Source organism: Puntigrus tetrazona, chromosome 7 (genome assembly GCF_018831695.1).
Source record: "Puntigrus tetrazona isolate hp1 chromosome 7, ASM1883169v1, whole genome shotgun sequence".
Lineage (NCBI taxonomy): Eukaryota > Metazoa > Chordata > Actinopteri > Cypriniformes > Cyprinidae > Puntigrus > Puntigrus tetrazona.
Genome location: NC_056705.1, coordinates 3820737 through 3835607, shown reverse-complemented (window position 1 = coordinate 3835607; position 14871 = coordinate 3820737). Strand labels below are relative to the sequence as shown.

The 14871-nt window shown below is 38.4% G+C and overlaps 2 protein-coding genes across 4 annotated transcripts; both read right to left on the bottom strand.

Moving 5' to 3' along the window:
- Nucleotides 1–206: 206 nt before the first annotated feature.
- On the bottom strand, nt 207–3919 carry cryaa (crystallin, alpha A). Of its 3 annotated transcripts, none has more exons than XM_043245418.1 (4): nt 3726–3919; nt 3240–3628; nt 2600–2722; nt 207–1051 (listed from the first exon to the last, which is right to left on the bottom strand). In XM_043245418.1, the coding sequence occupies exons 2-4, from the start codon at nt 3429–3431 to the stop codon at nt 845–847; spliced, it is 522 nt and encodes a 173-aa protein (XP_043101353.1). In that variant the 5' UTR covers nt 3432–3628; nt 3726–3919; the 3' UTR covers nt 207–844. The 3 variants fall into 3 exon arrangements, with proteins under 3 accessions (XP_043101353.1, XP_043101352.1, XP_043101351.1); XM_043245417.1 differs by having other exon boundaries at nt 3240–3623; XM_043245416.1 differs by having other exon boundaries at nt 3240–3919.
- A 1160-nt stretch (nt 3920–5079) lies between these two features.
- On the bottom strand, nt 5080–14835 carry cbsa (cystathionine beta-synthase a). The gene is made up of 15 exons (XM_043244971.1): nt 14678–14835; nt 12789–13044; nt 12380–12486; nt 12043–12177; nt 11787–11866; nt 11507–11711; nt 10576–10667; nt 10288–10413; nt 9010–9094; nt 8812–8917; nt 8616–8693; nt 7909–8043; nt 7650–7758; nt 7470–7554; nt 5080–7024 (listed from the first exon to the last, which is right to left on the bottom strand). Exons 2-15 carry the CDS (start codon nt 13025–13027, stop codon nt 6894–6896), a joined length of 1713 nt encoding a protein of 570 aa, XP_043100906.1. The 5' UTR covers nt 13028–13044; nt 14678–14835; the 3' UTR covers nt 5080–6893.
- Nucleotides 14836–14871: the final 36 nt, after the last annotated feature.

Genomic DNA, 14871 nt, shown 5'->3' with positions numbered 1-14871 from the left:
GATACCAGTATGCTCGTCATTCAGCATCTCCGTAAAACAATTATTAGCTCAAATCTATGTGGCTTAATTATATCCTGCAAAAATGATTTTTGGGTTTTGGTGGTACAAATAACAATGCAGCGATATATAGACGTTGTGACAAGCTTTAACCTTAATCTATAGCAAAAACACAACAAACAAGATTTTCTTCAAGGTTAATGGTACAACTTTATTTTTTCATCGCTTTTTAGTAGACCCCTGAGGAGTCGGTAATGAGTAGAACAGGGCTAAAACCTACAAGACAGGAAAGAGTCGATGACAAGAGAAATCTAGAAAAGAGCTCATGACACAGGCCAAGGTCTTACAGGTGATGGGATCTCCCTTGGATCAGATATTTTCAAATAGATCAAGTTTTAACCAAGCTCTCCAACATCTCTCGGAGCATTTACTTCTCCGACTGACTCCGTTATATAAAGGATTATACTTTTACATCAGGATTATATCACCGGGATGGTTAAAATCGGAGCAGTGACCGTTTGGGATTCATCGTCTGACTAGAGAGGAACGCAGAGGCTTGATTAAGAAATAAGACCCCCGGCCAATCATCCTGATCCGTTTCCTGCGTGTCATGTAAAATGAAAACAATCATAGTGGATTATGGAGATTATTAGCTAGCGTAGTCTAATGAAAGAAGGTATTAGGTCAGATATACACTGACACCCTTTGAAGTGGAAGTGGGAGGAAGGGCTTGTTTTTTTTATCATAAACAAATAGAGGATTTGCTTAAATCCACCTTTAGATGCGCTCTGAAATGAAAGCCCCCCGTGAGCCCCACTCAGCCACCTGGCTGTGGGCAGTGACCTGTCTAGGAGGAGGAGCCTGAGTTGGTCTTGTCCTCCCGGGTAACAGGGATGGTGCGATCTCCGCGGCCAGACTCGATCCCACCGGTCTTGGGTCCACAAAGAGTGAGCAGGCCGTCAGCAGACAGCGTGCAGGTGATAGCAGACTGGTCCACGTTAGAAGGCAGGCGGTAACGGCGCCGGAACTCACGGGAGATGTAGCCGTGATCATCCTGAGGAGACAATATAAGGAAAAGGCTAGCAGTGTAAAAAATAAATGTACTTTCGGAAATGAATTACATATAGGTATTTTTCTAAATATAAGTACAATGTAAAAACTTGTATGTACACAATGGTTCAGGCCAACTAATATAAAGTGGGACCCCAATTAAATGACATTAACTAATGCATTATTTACCATATTAATCTTTAGTATTATTTAATAAAAATACCACTGTTCCTTTTTGGCTCACGTTAGCTTGAGTCCATTAAATATTAATATCAGATACAACTTTAGATTTTAATAGTAAATGTTGAAATTAACATTAACATTAAGATAATAAATGCATTAGAAGTATATACTTAGTTCGTGGTGTTAACTAAATGAATCTTATTGTTAAAGTGGCTTAGCAAACTGATTTTTTTTTTTTTTTTTACTAAATGAGTCTCAGTCTGGAAAATATGGATCTGTCTACCGACCTTTAGATTTAGAGAAGACCTTTAGATTCAAACCTCAGGGGTCATATTGTTAAAAGAAGAACCAGAATAGAAACCCTATTTTTTTTTAAAGATCTACTTTCAAGTACTATTTTAAAGGCTTTTTAAATAAGCTAAATAATGAACAGAAAAGTAGGACAGCTGTTCGCTAGCTTTTTCCGAAAGCAGTTTAGCCTTCTTCAGTTATGAATTTTTGAAATCAGTCTGAATATTTTTTAGATTGGATTTAGATGAGTTGGATCTTGATTAGATTAGTGTAGGTTTGAGCTCACATATCAGTACAGTTCATCCAGTGCGTAGTCATTAGCCTCTCGTGACCGAACAACAGCTTTAGGGTCAAAGCATTTCAAAACAATCTACCAGAAGAGCTCTGGAAAGATTACCCACAAGCCTTTTACTGCTATTTAGGACTCCAAATGGGGCGGCAGGCTATGATGCAAAAAGTGACGTCAATCTCACACAAACTCACTTTTTCCTCGTCTGTTCTACTGAAACATGGGAATATATCCATGGTACTGAATTAGTGACTCGGGAAGGGAGGATGGGGACAAAAATAGAAAAGAAATTGAAGAGAAAACACAACCGGAAGAAAAGATGAATAACTGATGAGCTATGAAAAATGAAATGAACCAAAAATATTTTTCTTTCATAGACTTTCTCCCATTAGCATTTGAAGAGGTTTTATTTTTCTATGTCTGTATTTTTCTAGTCTGTCTGAACTAAGTCATGTCTGTGAAAGTTCTTATTCTTGATGATTTGGTACAGGAAATGACTGAAAAAGCTAAATCATTAATGACATTTTCTCACAATCTGTAGAAAGTATCATAGGCTACTTCATATTTATACACTGCATCCTATGAAACTCATACACAGGCACTAACACTAGTATTGTATTGCTGTAGTGTTATATAGTTCATTATTCACAAACAAGAGTAATGCTTCCTAACTGAGCTGCTGAAATACCAGCTTCCTTACACTGAGATACAGATCAGAGCAGCAGCTTATGAGAACGTTCGGACAGTTCATTCAATCTCATTGCGAGTCCGAATGAGCCGTGACCTCACCTGTCTTTCTCCGTGCCTGCCCTGGATCTCCACGTAGTCCTCCGTCACCTTCACGCTGAGCTCATCGGGAGAGAAGTGTTTCACATCCAGGAACACTGTGAATTTGTCTCTGTCAGACCTCACCTGCAGAAACCGGCAAGTACAGTGGATTTAAACCAACGGGTCGGTGTGTGCAGATAGGATTTTAGTTTCGTAAGAGAAAACTAATAATCCATTCAGCCGACTCTGTTCAGCATCAAGGTGGAGATCAATCAAAAATGACATGATTGGCTCAACATCAGGTGATATGAAAGAAAATCTTGCCATTTTTCGCATGCCAAAATTAAAATAATAGTAAAATAGTAAAAATAGTCAAATTAACAAGTCGTTTTCTCCATGGGCACTACAGATATTTCTGCAGCACTCACCAATTTTGTTAGTTTCTCCTTTTTAACCTGTTCTGTCACATTTAGGCATTATTTTCAGTTAATAAGCTCGTTTTGATGTGAAACTAACGATGCACGTGTCGTTTGTGACAAAGACGATACAATGCATTGATTCGGTGATAATCGACGCCCCGTGTTGGGCTTCTGCAAGAACGACGGCATCTTTCAGATTGTAAATCTCAATGGTATCAGTTCACAGTGAAGCGGTTCGTTACCTCAGAGATGCCTGAGTTGGAGGAGTCCAGGAAGCTGCGGAGGAGTGAGTGTCGATAGTAAGGGCTGACGGTTGAGGCAGCGAAGGGAAAGAGGTCGTAGTCGAACAGGCCTTCTCCAAACAACTGGTCGAAGAGGCGAGTGGGGTAGCTCAGGGTGCGTCTAAACCAGGGGTGTTGGATGGCAATATCCATAATGTCAGGCTTGGCGTAGACTGGCAAGTTTCAACCCGATTGTGACTATTTGCACCCGACGTCGAGGAAAGTTTTTAAGGAGAAGATGAGGACCGAAGGCAGTTATGAGGAGGCTGATAGAGGCCGGTACAGTAGACAAAGATCCCAATGATGTGTGCCGTTCCCAGTGAAGGCAAGCTGCTGGTTATATACCTGTGCTGCAGAAAGAGAGGCTTACAAGTGGATCTCTCTGGAATGGCATTATCTCATGGTGGGAACAGTGCTGTCAGCAGAATCGGTGGGGTGCACACTGACCTGAGAATGACAGTCTAGCCCTGAATGCTTCCCGGTAGTTCCCCGCTCGCCAGTTATCACCGGAAAATAAGAGACTGCCAAAACAAACCAGACCATACAGATGAAGTGGGGCGGCTGGTGTGTTATGGCCGCTTGTTTAGTTCTGACTACTTAATAAAGACAGGTACAGGCATATTTTTTCATCAAAACTTAAGGTTTAGTAAAAACACATTTTATTATTTTTTAAATATATATATATATATATATATATATATATATATATATATATATATATATATATATATACTAATAAAAAGTATCTATGCTAAAATATGTTTTGTTCGTCATACATTTTGGCCATTTTTGTTTGTATTTGAATATAACAGAATATATTTTGAATATATTTCGTAATGTTGTTGCTGTTTATTTTAAGCAGAAAATTATACAGATGATTTTAATACTAATGTGTTATCATTAGTGTGTTATGTTTTGTCCCTTATAATGAATTGTCAAAAACTAAAATGTAGCAAATTTAGTTTATTTGTTTCGGTAGTGACAGTTTTGACGGCCGAATACAGCAAGGATGTTGAAACTCCACCAAATGTTTCGTCAGTGAAGGTTAGTTTTGATGTTAATCAGCACATGGGTGCACGGTTCTGAACAGCTGTACACATACAAGAAATAAATGTTATAGAATAGCCCCCCCCACAAAGTGTAAATTCCAACTTACTTTCCAGATATTTGAATACAATTTACCTAAAAATGATGGGACCTACTCACACCTAGCAGCTATGAGTGACACAGGAATATTTCATGATCATAAATGTAGGGGTGTAGTTCAAATCAGTCTCAGCCAATGAACTAAAACATACACTGTTTTGGAAGTGATCGAAATGTGGTACACATTTTTTTTTTTAAAAAAAAAAAGGTTCATAACGTACAAAGAAAATATAAAATAATTAAACTTTTTTTAAAAAATCCCCCAAAATATTAAAAACAACAATGGAATAAAATGCAACAATATTTTCAGGACAGCCACCTCCCAATTGAAAAATCCAATAAATGATGATTTGATATAAGCTGCAATCTGTAACTTTTTTTTAAGATAAAAATGATCCAAAATCATTATTTGAGCTAGTCCACCACCAGCCAGTGTTCAAAACAGCCGCTTTACCCTAGCCTGATTCACAACAGTTAAATTATAATAATGTATAATACAGGTAGTTTTTGTGGGAAATTTGTGTGATTATGTCACATCTTATAAACATAAAGAAGTTGTCTCGGCTACTAGGATCCTGCAGATAAAAGATCATTTGCAGCCTTTTCACAGCAGCTAGAATAATTAAATGCCCCAAAAAAATTTATGAAACGTGAATAAAATTAAATGATATTTTATTCCAGTTTTAAATGTGCTTCTGATTACAGACAGCCTGAGATTACAAAGGCCTTGTATTTAAAAGACAACCAGTTAGGAGCGAGCATAGTTTGGGGTTAAAATCATTTCTTAATAGGAAATCTGAATAGAGTGACTATTACTGTACGTGAATTGAAATCTACAAGCTAATACACACTATAATAGTATTCGTGCAATGCTGATGCTGTTAACATCAATAACAATAATTTGCGTGGTTTGATGGGATACGAGCTAATCGGTCGTTAGATTAAATCTCCATCGGTAGAGCGATTTATTGACTTTTCCCTCGGTTGGTCAGAACAAACTTGTTGAGAAGACGATACACGGTGAAAAGTCTTATTTAGGTCATATATTCCAACACGCAGGTTAGCTGCCTTTCCGCCACGTCGTAATTCCCAGACAACTCGTGACAAAAGTTTTTGTTTCTAGGTTTTGGTCTCTACAGCTGATCAGTGATTTGACCAGAGAATGAATAACCATAGAAACTACTCAATATAGCTTCACAAGGTGTTCTAAATCTCACGTGATTAGTTTTATATCATATACAGAAGTGCACCGATACACTGTGTACTGAGTATTTAACTCATCTATCAATCTGACCAGTGTAGCTCTGAAGCCATAACTCTGATGGCAGACATAATAACTTCCTCTCTGGTCCGTGCGGCAGCATTAGTGTAATCCTGGGGGCTTCACCTGGCACGCTGGTGAGGCTTAACTCTAAACCACCAGCAAGGCCCTTTTTCCACACCACAGACTCAACAGCCTTGGCAAACAGACCCCAGCTGAGCCAGTAGTGAGGACGGGTGACCAGGCCACCGGATGGGTGGTTTAATCTTTGGCCAGGTTTCAGCTCAGTCAGCAGCTTTCGTTGGAACCTTTTTCTCGGTGGACTGCAGCGTGAACGTAACTATTACAAGAGCGTAAGTTAAGAAGGTGGAAACATTAGTATCTTGCATACATCATCATTGTCGAAAAACCCAGTCTAGATGTCGTTTACAAACTCAGTGAGGATAGGATTTTAAAAAATGAGTAGCTAGAGTAATGAAAGCAAATTCAGAAACACTTTTCAACAGTCGTGCTGGTAAACTAATTCTTCGAACTACACCGACACTTGACCGGCTTCTTGAGGGCCACTTTCAAGCTAAGTTTAGTTCTAGCCCCAATTAAACACGCCTGAACCAGCTAATCAAGGTTAAGAAAAACACAAAACGTCCGTTGCATTGAAATTAAATTCTGCAGGAAGAAGTATTGGACAACCTTGCTTCTAGACAACTTCTACCTCAACAAAAGAGGTGTATCAGCTGGTTCTGCACAATTACAGGTGGTGACGTGTCAAATATTTCTCACATTAAGCAATCAAAATGAAAATGCCAAGTGCAATCACTTTTTCTTTTTTTGTGACAGATGACACTTACATACAGTGAGACACTGATTTTTTTTTTGTCAGCACCAACACAGGAAAACAAACCACACTGATTGTCATATTGACTAAAACAAATAGCTTTGGGACAACACAATGCAAGATACACATCTATGGGCAGTAGCACCTATTTATATCCAGTGACATAAATGATTGGTCAAAACATCATTTTAGATCCTGCTTTGCTTTTAAAGATCATTTGTTAATAACGTTTGTAAACATTTACATAATTATTGGCAAAGAAACCGTATACGCTACTGCCCAAATTTAGGTGTCACAGCGGTTTTAACTGTAACTATTTCGATTGTTTGTAGTGCATCGCTTTGAGATTGAGGCAGGAAGTGCTCTGAAGCTTTCAGTAGTCATCCGTTGATTCTGACACGGATCTCTCTCTTTTCTCTCGGGCTGTCACAAAGTTGAGGAGATCGATAGCCGTCACCACTCCAAACACCATTTGCTTTTGAGTGGAAGATCCATCTGTCAGATCTGCAAAAAAAAAGAGCGGAATTTCATCATCCTCCAGGGTGTATGGAAACAGGATTACTCTTTTTTTATAGATTAAAAAAATACTCACGATCCTACATCCAAGCAAAAAGACAAAATCATTTTTTAATCAATATTTAGATTTTTTTTGCACCATCAGATTCAAAATAGTTGTATTTCAGCCAAATATTGCCCTATCCCAGCAAACCAAGCATCAGTGGAAACTTATTTCTTCGGCTTTCACGTGTATAAATATACATGGATCTCAAAAAAACTGACCCTTACGACTGGTTTTGTGGTTTGGGGTCACATGTTAGCATGGTATTACACTTTATAAGAAAGTCTTAAGGTTTCCTACAACTGAATTTTTATAAAACAACATAAAAACATTTTTTATAAAAGCACAGTATCCACACAAGGACTTAAATGTGTCAGAATAAACACTCACACTGTATCTGCTCATGGACCACCAGGGCAAAATGATCCGTTTCTAAGATCCGGGACAGCTTCCCCAGATTGTCAGTCAGTCGAATCTAAAGCAGCCGTAAAGATGGAGCGAGTGAATAAGAAGCACATAAAGATGGAGCGAGTGAGCTCAAAGCATCCTTTCTGAAAGAAGCGCACTCACCTGCTTGAACTGTTTGTAGAGCACTTTGCTAACTGGGTCAGAGGGCTTGACCTTTCCCGCAAGCACAGAGGCAAGCATGTTTCCCAGGGTCACCATTCCCAGAATCAGCCTGCGGAAAGCCAGCCAAACGCCTCACTGTTATTCATCTTCAATTACACTGACAATATTGCTTTAATACAGGAAGTACGGATCACAGTTACTGGGAGGTTGACACCATTTACTGCTGATTAAACCGCTCTTTGTTGCATGTGTTGCTCACCCAGCTTCATCTACGACCGGAGCCTGGTCAAAGCCCTTTTCTTTCAGGATTTTGATGGTTTTTTGACATGTGACTGTAGGCAGCACAGTTAGTGGAGCAGACAGGTTTAGACTCTGTAATTTCAGATTCCACCACCTGAAAGATATAGAGTGAAAGAAGAACAAGCACAGGAACGGAAACAAAAAGCTGCCCAGATACCTAATACATAGATCTTGTAATAATGTTTATAAATGGAGTATATATTTAATAAAAAGAAAATGGGCCTAGCTTTGAAACAGATAAATTGTCATATTCACAGTATTTGTAAAAAGTTCAAAATGTAGTTGAAAAATTGTTTCAAACACTTAGATTGTTTAAAAATGTAAATACATTTTAGAATATTCATTTTATTCTCTAAACTAAAACATCATCAAAAATAAAAATAAAACCTCATATATGGGTCAGCTATATAGCAAAGACAGATACATATTTGAAATAGTTCATAGTGTACTGTTCATAAACTGAGGGTCAAGTAGAATTTAAAATGTTTAACATTAATTCATTTCAACATTTGCCACCCAAAACAATGTTTTGATATTTCTGCAGAACATATTTTAATAAATTGCAATTTTAATAACTGTTAGCTTATAAAATGACAGGTCGGCAGCGACAATGACAACTTACCCAACACTCATTGCAAAAATGAAATCAAAGCGATCATTGCTCACCAGGGTTTATTCACCATGATATCTTCCACCCTCAGAAAGCCCTTCTGGAACATCCACTTATCACTCAAGAACTTGGACCTTCAGAGTACATATTAAAACGCAAAATGCTGATTAGTATCCATTGCTTCAGACTCATTTATTGTTCCATGGAAAAAAGATTGCAGGAATAAGGTCGCTTCTCTCTGATTTTCCTTACATGTAGTTACGAATGGAGTCAGGCAGAATCACGACACAGCGCTGTCCCTCCTTCAGATCTTTGGCCAGCTTCACCGCAGCCGCCATGGCACTTCCTGAGCTCCCACCTGACAACATAAACAATCAGCTACATACAAACACAACTCAATTTAAGATGTGTGGCATTAAGGTGCGTGTTAATAAAGTATAATGTGCTTACCGCATAACAGCCCTTCATCTCTAATAAGCATTCGGGCAATGGAGAACGATTCCTCATCGTTGGATTTGTACCATTTGTCAACCAACTGAAAAACAATCACCACAACGTGTGTAGTTTAGTACATGAACTGCCTGCTGTCTCCCAACAGAAGAACACTGTACACAAAAACTATACTTCTATCGCCGTCTTCAGGTAAAGAACAGAATAGCAAGACCAGTGAACAGACTCATTATTAAGAATAATATTTCATCTTAGTACTTTTACTGCAAGCGACCAAACCAACCGAAAGCAAACACTCTTAATGGCATCATTTATTTTAGAATAGAAAAACATACGGTGGCGTTAAAACTTTCCTGATTTTTTTATTCTTTTGCATGTTTGTTACGCTTTAATGTTTCAGATCATCAAACTAATTTAAATCAAAGATAACACAGATAAACACAACATGCAGTTTTTAAATGAAGGTTTATGTATTCATAATAAATGTCAGGACCCGGAAGAGTTGCTGTGATAAATGGAATCATGAATTCTGCTGTCTACCAAAAAATCCTGAAGGACAACTCAAGCTGAAGTGAACTTGGGTTCCGAAGCAGGACCTTGATCCAAAAAAACCACCAGCAGGTCCACATCTAAATGGCTGAAGAAAAAAAAAAGAAAGAAAGAAGGCTTTGGAGTGGCCTAGTCAAAGTCCCGACCTGAATCATATTGAGGAGCTGTGGCATGAACTTAAAAAGACGGTTCATGTTCAAAAACCCTCCAATGTGGCTGAAATACAACAATTCTGTGTCTTCAAATTCCTCCACAGCACTGTAACTGTTGCTGCTAACGCATGTCACACAGGGCCATGTGGGTTCAGATTTTGTGGCTTCATTTAAAAAACTGCATAGTTAAAATTGTAATTTATTTGACAATCTGAAACATTAAAGTGTGACAAACATGCCAAAAATAAAAATCAGGGAAGGGGGCCAACACCACTGCATACCTTTAACTTAACTTTATTCTATTTTGTCAAATTTGATACATTTCCAAATGATCAACATGATCAAACCTTTGCTGAAAAACGCAATCCGCTTTCAGGCATCTGATTGCTAGAGTATACTTTTTAGCAAGTAAGAGGACAAATGTACATCAAATGTCAGGATGAACACTGAACTGAAGCAGCTTAGGTGTGCTTGATCTATCCATATATCATTTTAGAAAAGTAATGTAAATATTTATTATGTCCAACTCATAAGGGACATTAGACTGAAACGCACACACTTAAGTGGGGTCACTCACAGATCGATCCAGGACGGTGGGGATGAAGTCATATCCGATGCCCTCCACCTCGTACTGGGTCTTATCAGTCCGGTTCAGCTCTTCAGGTTCTGCGAGGATCGATCCCTCTGGGTCCACCGCTACGATCTGCCAAAACAGTCGAGACTCACTTCATTCCTGAGTCATAACTGCAATTTATATCTTTATATGATTGTCAACATCACGTGGTTTATTCTTCAGGTTATTATCTTTCTGGCTCAGATTTGAAAAAATGCTGTGCATCAAATCTCAAGGACAACCTGTGTCTACCTTGATATTTGGGCATTTCTCCTTCAGTTTGCGAGCGATGCCGGTAATAGTGCCACCTGTGCCGGCTCCTGCCACCAGCATATCCAATTTACCTGCGGTGAGATGAGAAAAAAAGAACATTTACGAAAAATGTACAAAAACAAAAAAAAAGTGCACTGGTTAATACTTGAATCAGTTTAAACAGCCACTTTAATGGCATTCGTAACCATGGCAATGTTCATTAATAAATAAGCTTTTTTTTATCAGTGTGTAACTTAAATCATTTTTGTATTTGTGCATGATCATAAACAAATTTGAACTTTATATGAATTAAGGATGTTAATCATTGTGAAATTAATATATATTAACTAATCTGTTAAACATTATATAACGATATGATATTATATAACTGATCTGTTAGACATTATATAATGTTTGTTAATGATTATTAAGTTATTATAAAGTATTATCCAAACCATCATTTGGCCTTTTCCAATAATATGGGTAGGTGGATTTTTTACTAGAGGAAGCGTTATTGAGGATAAAGGACTTGTATTTTAACTGGAAGCAATGGTTTAAAGTTAAAATGTCTTGATAGACTTCCATCTTTTTGCTTCACAAGACTTTAATGAACAGACCAGCGTCGTGTGGGTATTATTATATTGTTTTAATCAGACGTTTAAACTCTCATTCTGACGGCACCCATTCACTGCAGAGGATCTATTGGCGAGCACGTGATGCAATGCTAATTTTTTCCCGATCTGTTCCCATGAAGAAAAGCTATCTTAAACGGCCCGAGGATGAGTGCATTTTTAGCGCATTTAAATTTTTGGGTCAGCTATTCCTTTAATATCAGTGATAACAGAAAGCCTTAAAGCTGGAGCGAGGCGGAGCTATGCTTTGATGATCAAAAGACAGACAGAGAAAGTGAGAGAAACAACACAACTGCTACCATCACACTGCTCCAGGATCTCCTCGGCAGTGGTGTCATAATGAGCCAGTGGGTTGCTGGGATTGCGGTACTGGTCCAGGATGTGTGAGTTAGGAATCTCATTCTTCAAGCGCCAGGCCACACCCACGTGGGACTCGGGAGAATCAAAGCGTGCGCTGGTGGGAGTCCGGACGATCTCAGCACCTAAAGCTCTCAGGACATCAACCTGCGAAGGGACCATTGTTTAGCGTTTATGATAGGTCGCCAGATCCCCATTTGATCTAACTGGAATGAATCTTACCTTTTCCATGCTCATTTTCTCAGGCATAACAATTATGCAGCGATATCCCTTCACCGCTGCAGCCAATGCAAGACCAATACCTGCACAGAGCGCTCGTAACTTCACCCTTCCAACCGGTAAGAATGATATTTGCTTTTCTCCAATGCGCTTTTCTAACCATACCGTAAACTGGATTTTAAGCATAGTGCAGCTTGTGAACTAGCGTGGAGCACACTGTAACAATCAGCATCTCAGCATCAGAGTCCTGCGTGATTACCTGTGTTTCCAGAGGTGGGCTCTATGATGGTGTCTCCAGGTTTGAGGAGGCCTTCCCTCTCAGCGTCCTCCACCATACGCAGACTGATACGGTCCTTCACGCTGCCACCGGCGTTAAAGAACTCACACTTGGCCACTGCAGACAAACAAACACAACTAAATCACTGGTGAGGAGATACAGGTTATTTATAGAAATGCCTCAAGGTCAGCACTTGCTTTAGATTTTTTTGTTGTCTTTCAAGGAATCCTTTTATCTGTAATATACTTTCTGTGGCAAAACAACATTAACTTTTAATGTAAATGATTTAAAAGAGTAAAAATATGAATTCATTACTTACAAAGTTCACACTTTAGTCCAAAAGTCTTAGAGATCTTGTTTATGCGGACCAGTGGTGTATCTCCAATCCTGTCCAGGATGTTGGGAAGAATGTTCTCAGATTTTGTCCTGCAATGGTTAAAGGAGTTATATATATATATATACACACACACACACACACACACACACACACAATACTTTTATAAATTTTTCCATATCAAATATATTGTTGCTTGAATACAGCAAAGTCCATTAGAGCTAATCAATGATTGTGAAACATGTTTATCTTGCTGATAAGTTTCCAAATAAGGACATTTTCCTGAGTAGGACGCAGACTTTTTTTGGGGGGGGTGGGCTGAGCTCTCTAAGCATGTGTCACTTTGTGATTTCAGGTCAGAAATGAAAAGTGAGAGATCATTTAGGATTATCACCTGGGGAAGTGTTTGTGAGGGGAATTATCAAAAGACATTCCTGGTTTCCAGGTACATCTGCTTGGCAGGTCAGGACGAATCCATTTCGGTTCAGCAGCCCCAGTTTCTTTAATCTGCTGCGGGGATCGCTCCACACTTTCTGGAACCAGCTTCTCAACACCGTTCCTGCCAGTGCTCTTCTTGCCAGAGAAAGGACAGGCAGGACTGTCGTTCTCTTTGTTGGATGGAACCGAAGGCATGATTCCTCAGTAGATCTCTGTAAAGTGTTAGATTCGTAGATTATGTTGGCTTGAAAAAGCCTGAATAGACAGCCTGAGTCAAAAGAGCCAAATCACATTATGAAAAAAAAAAAGGATACATTTTGTTATTTCGTTTTGTCAGTAACATATAAGTAAATTAAAAGCAATAACATGAATAATTCAGGTTTCAGATTTGCAAGGGTGTTCAGAATCAGATACAGAAATTAAATTAAAAAAAGAGAAATTTTAAATACTTTTTTCCCCCTTTTAAACATTTGTAACTTTTTTTACAGACAGCAGCTGGTAAATTAGACTGCGGTCACTTTAATGCATGAATCCAACATTTTTATAGGGCTGAACATCCAATAATATAGACAATATGAAAATATGAAAATATTTAGAACTTGTGTTAAACACAGACCTCATTACAGACATTTAACTAAAAATGCTATATTCAGGACAATGGAAGCCGAAGTGCTAAAAATGTTTGTTTACTTGTCTGCAGCCTTATCTCACTTCAACATCTCAATTATGAGATTATTAATAGATAAACCTAAGAAGTCGAGCCTAAAATACACCAGCGTTTTAATAACATAACAAGCACGCTTGACTGCTTTGATACGAAAAGACCACAATACCATGCAAGTTCAGATGGTCTTTGTGTATCTAGAAATAATATGATTCAGACTCACTTATGAACTTTCAGTCCCATTTGATCAGTTTTAGGCACTTAAGCCACACTTCTAGCATTTTTATTAAATTAAATATTAAAATATTAACTGAAAGCAAACGATACCAGATATTGCAAAATTCTGCTGGATTCATGGTGACCTTAATGTGGTCACGCTTTAGGACCCAGGTTGCCAGATCTCACTTTTGACAGTACACAAATTTAAATGTCTTCTGTCAGTCTAAACAAGTCAGCAGTGTACTGTGTTTTATGACTCCGATGCAGTTATGATTACAATATTCACGTAACTGTCGAATCCAAATACTGGACATTGAAGTGACTTAAATACAAACACCTGGCAACCCGAGCTAAGACTCGAGAGTAAGCCTACCAGAAGAATGGGGAAGTTTGAAGTGGATCCATGTGCTCCAAGCAACTCTTTTAAATAAAACGTTCAATCATATCCCATCCAGGCAAAGTTTTCTGCAGGTTTATATATACATAGAGCACCCCCAAAACACTTATAGCACTTACAGAGCATTTAATAATGATCAAAAACATTCTTTAGATATTCTATACGAGCACGAGGCAACCGTCCATGTAGACTACCTGCAAAAATCACAAACCTCGTGCTCTTTATTTATATATTTGGATGTGATTATGTCAGTCAGCAATCAAACTGTCTTTTTGTGAATTGGATTTTAGTTAACGCGGGTCATTTGATCGGTTCTGGTAGAAATTACGTTTACTTTTAATAAATTTTTGCAGTTATTAATATAAATAAATCTTTTTCTGTTCTTCTAGGTGCATTAAAGCATTTTGATGATTACATGCAAATAAAGAAGACGTTGCAAATAAACATTTCAACATATGCAAAGCAGAATTTTTTTAAGAAAATATATAAATTTGTCTCAAATATATTGCTGATCACATACTGTAGCGTCCATTACAGATATCCAACGTTTACAAAACCCATTTACCTTGCTGATAAATGCAGACCGTCCACTTTAACAGCTGTCCATGAAGTACCTGCGTCACGTCACTTACATGAACGGGCTTCATCACTTCTTTGGGAAAGGGCCATGTGCTGGCGCGCGACCTGATTGGCTGGAACGAGGGCGTCTGTCGATCGCCCTCCTATCACAAGTTGGGAAACGTCCAAGATTTATTTATT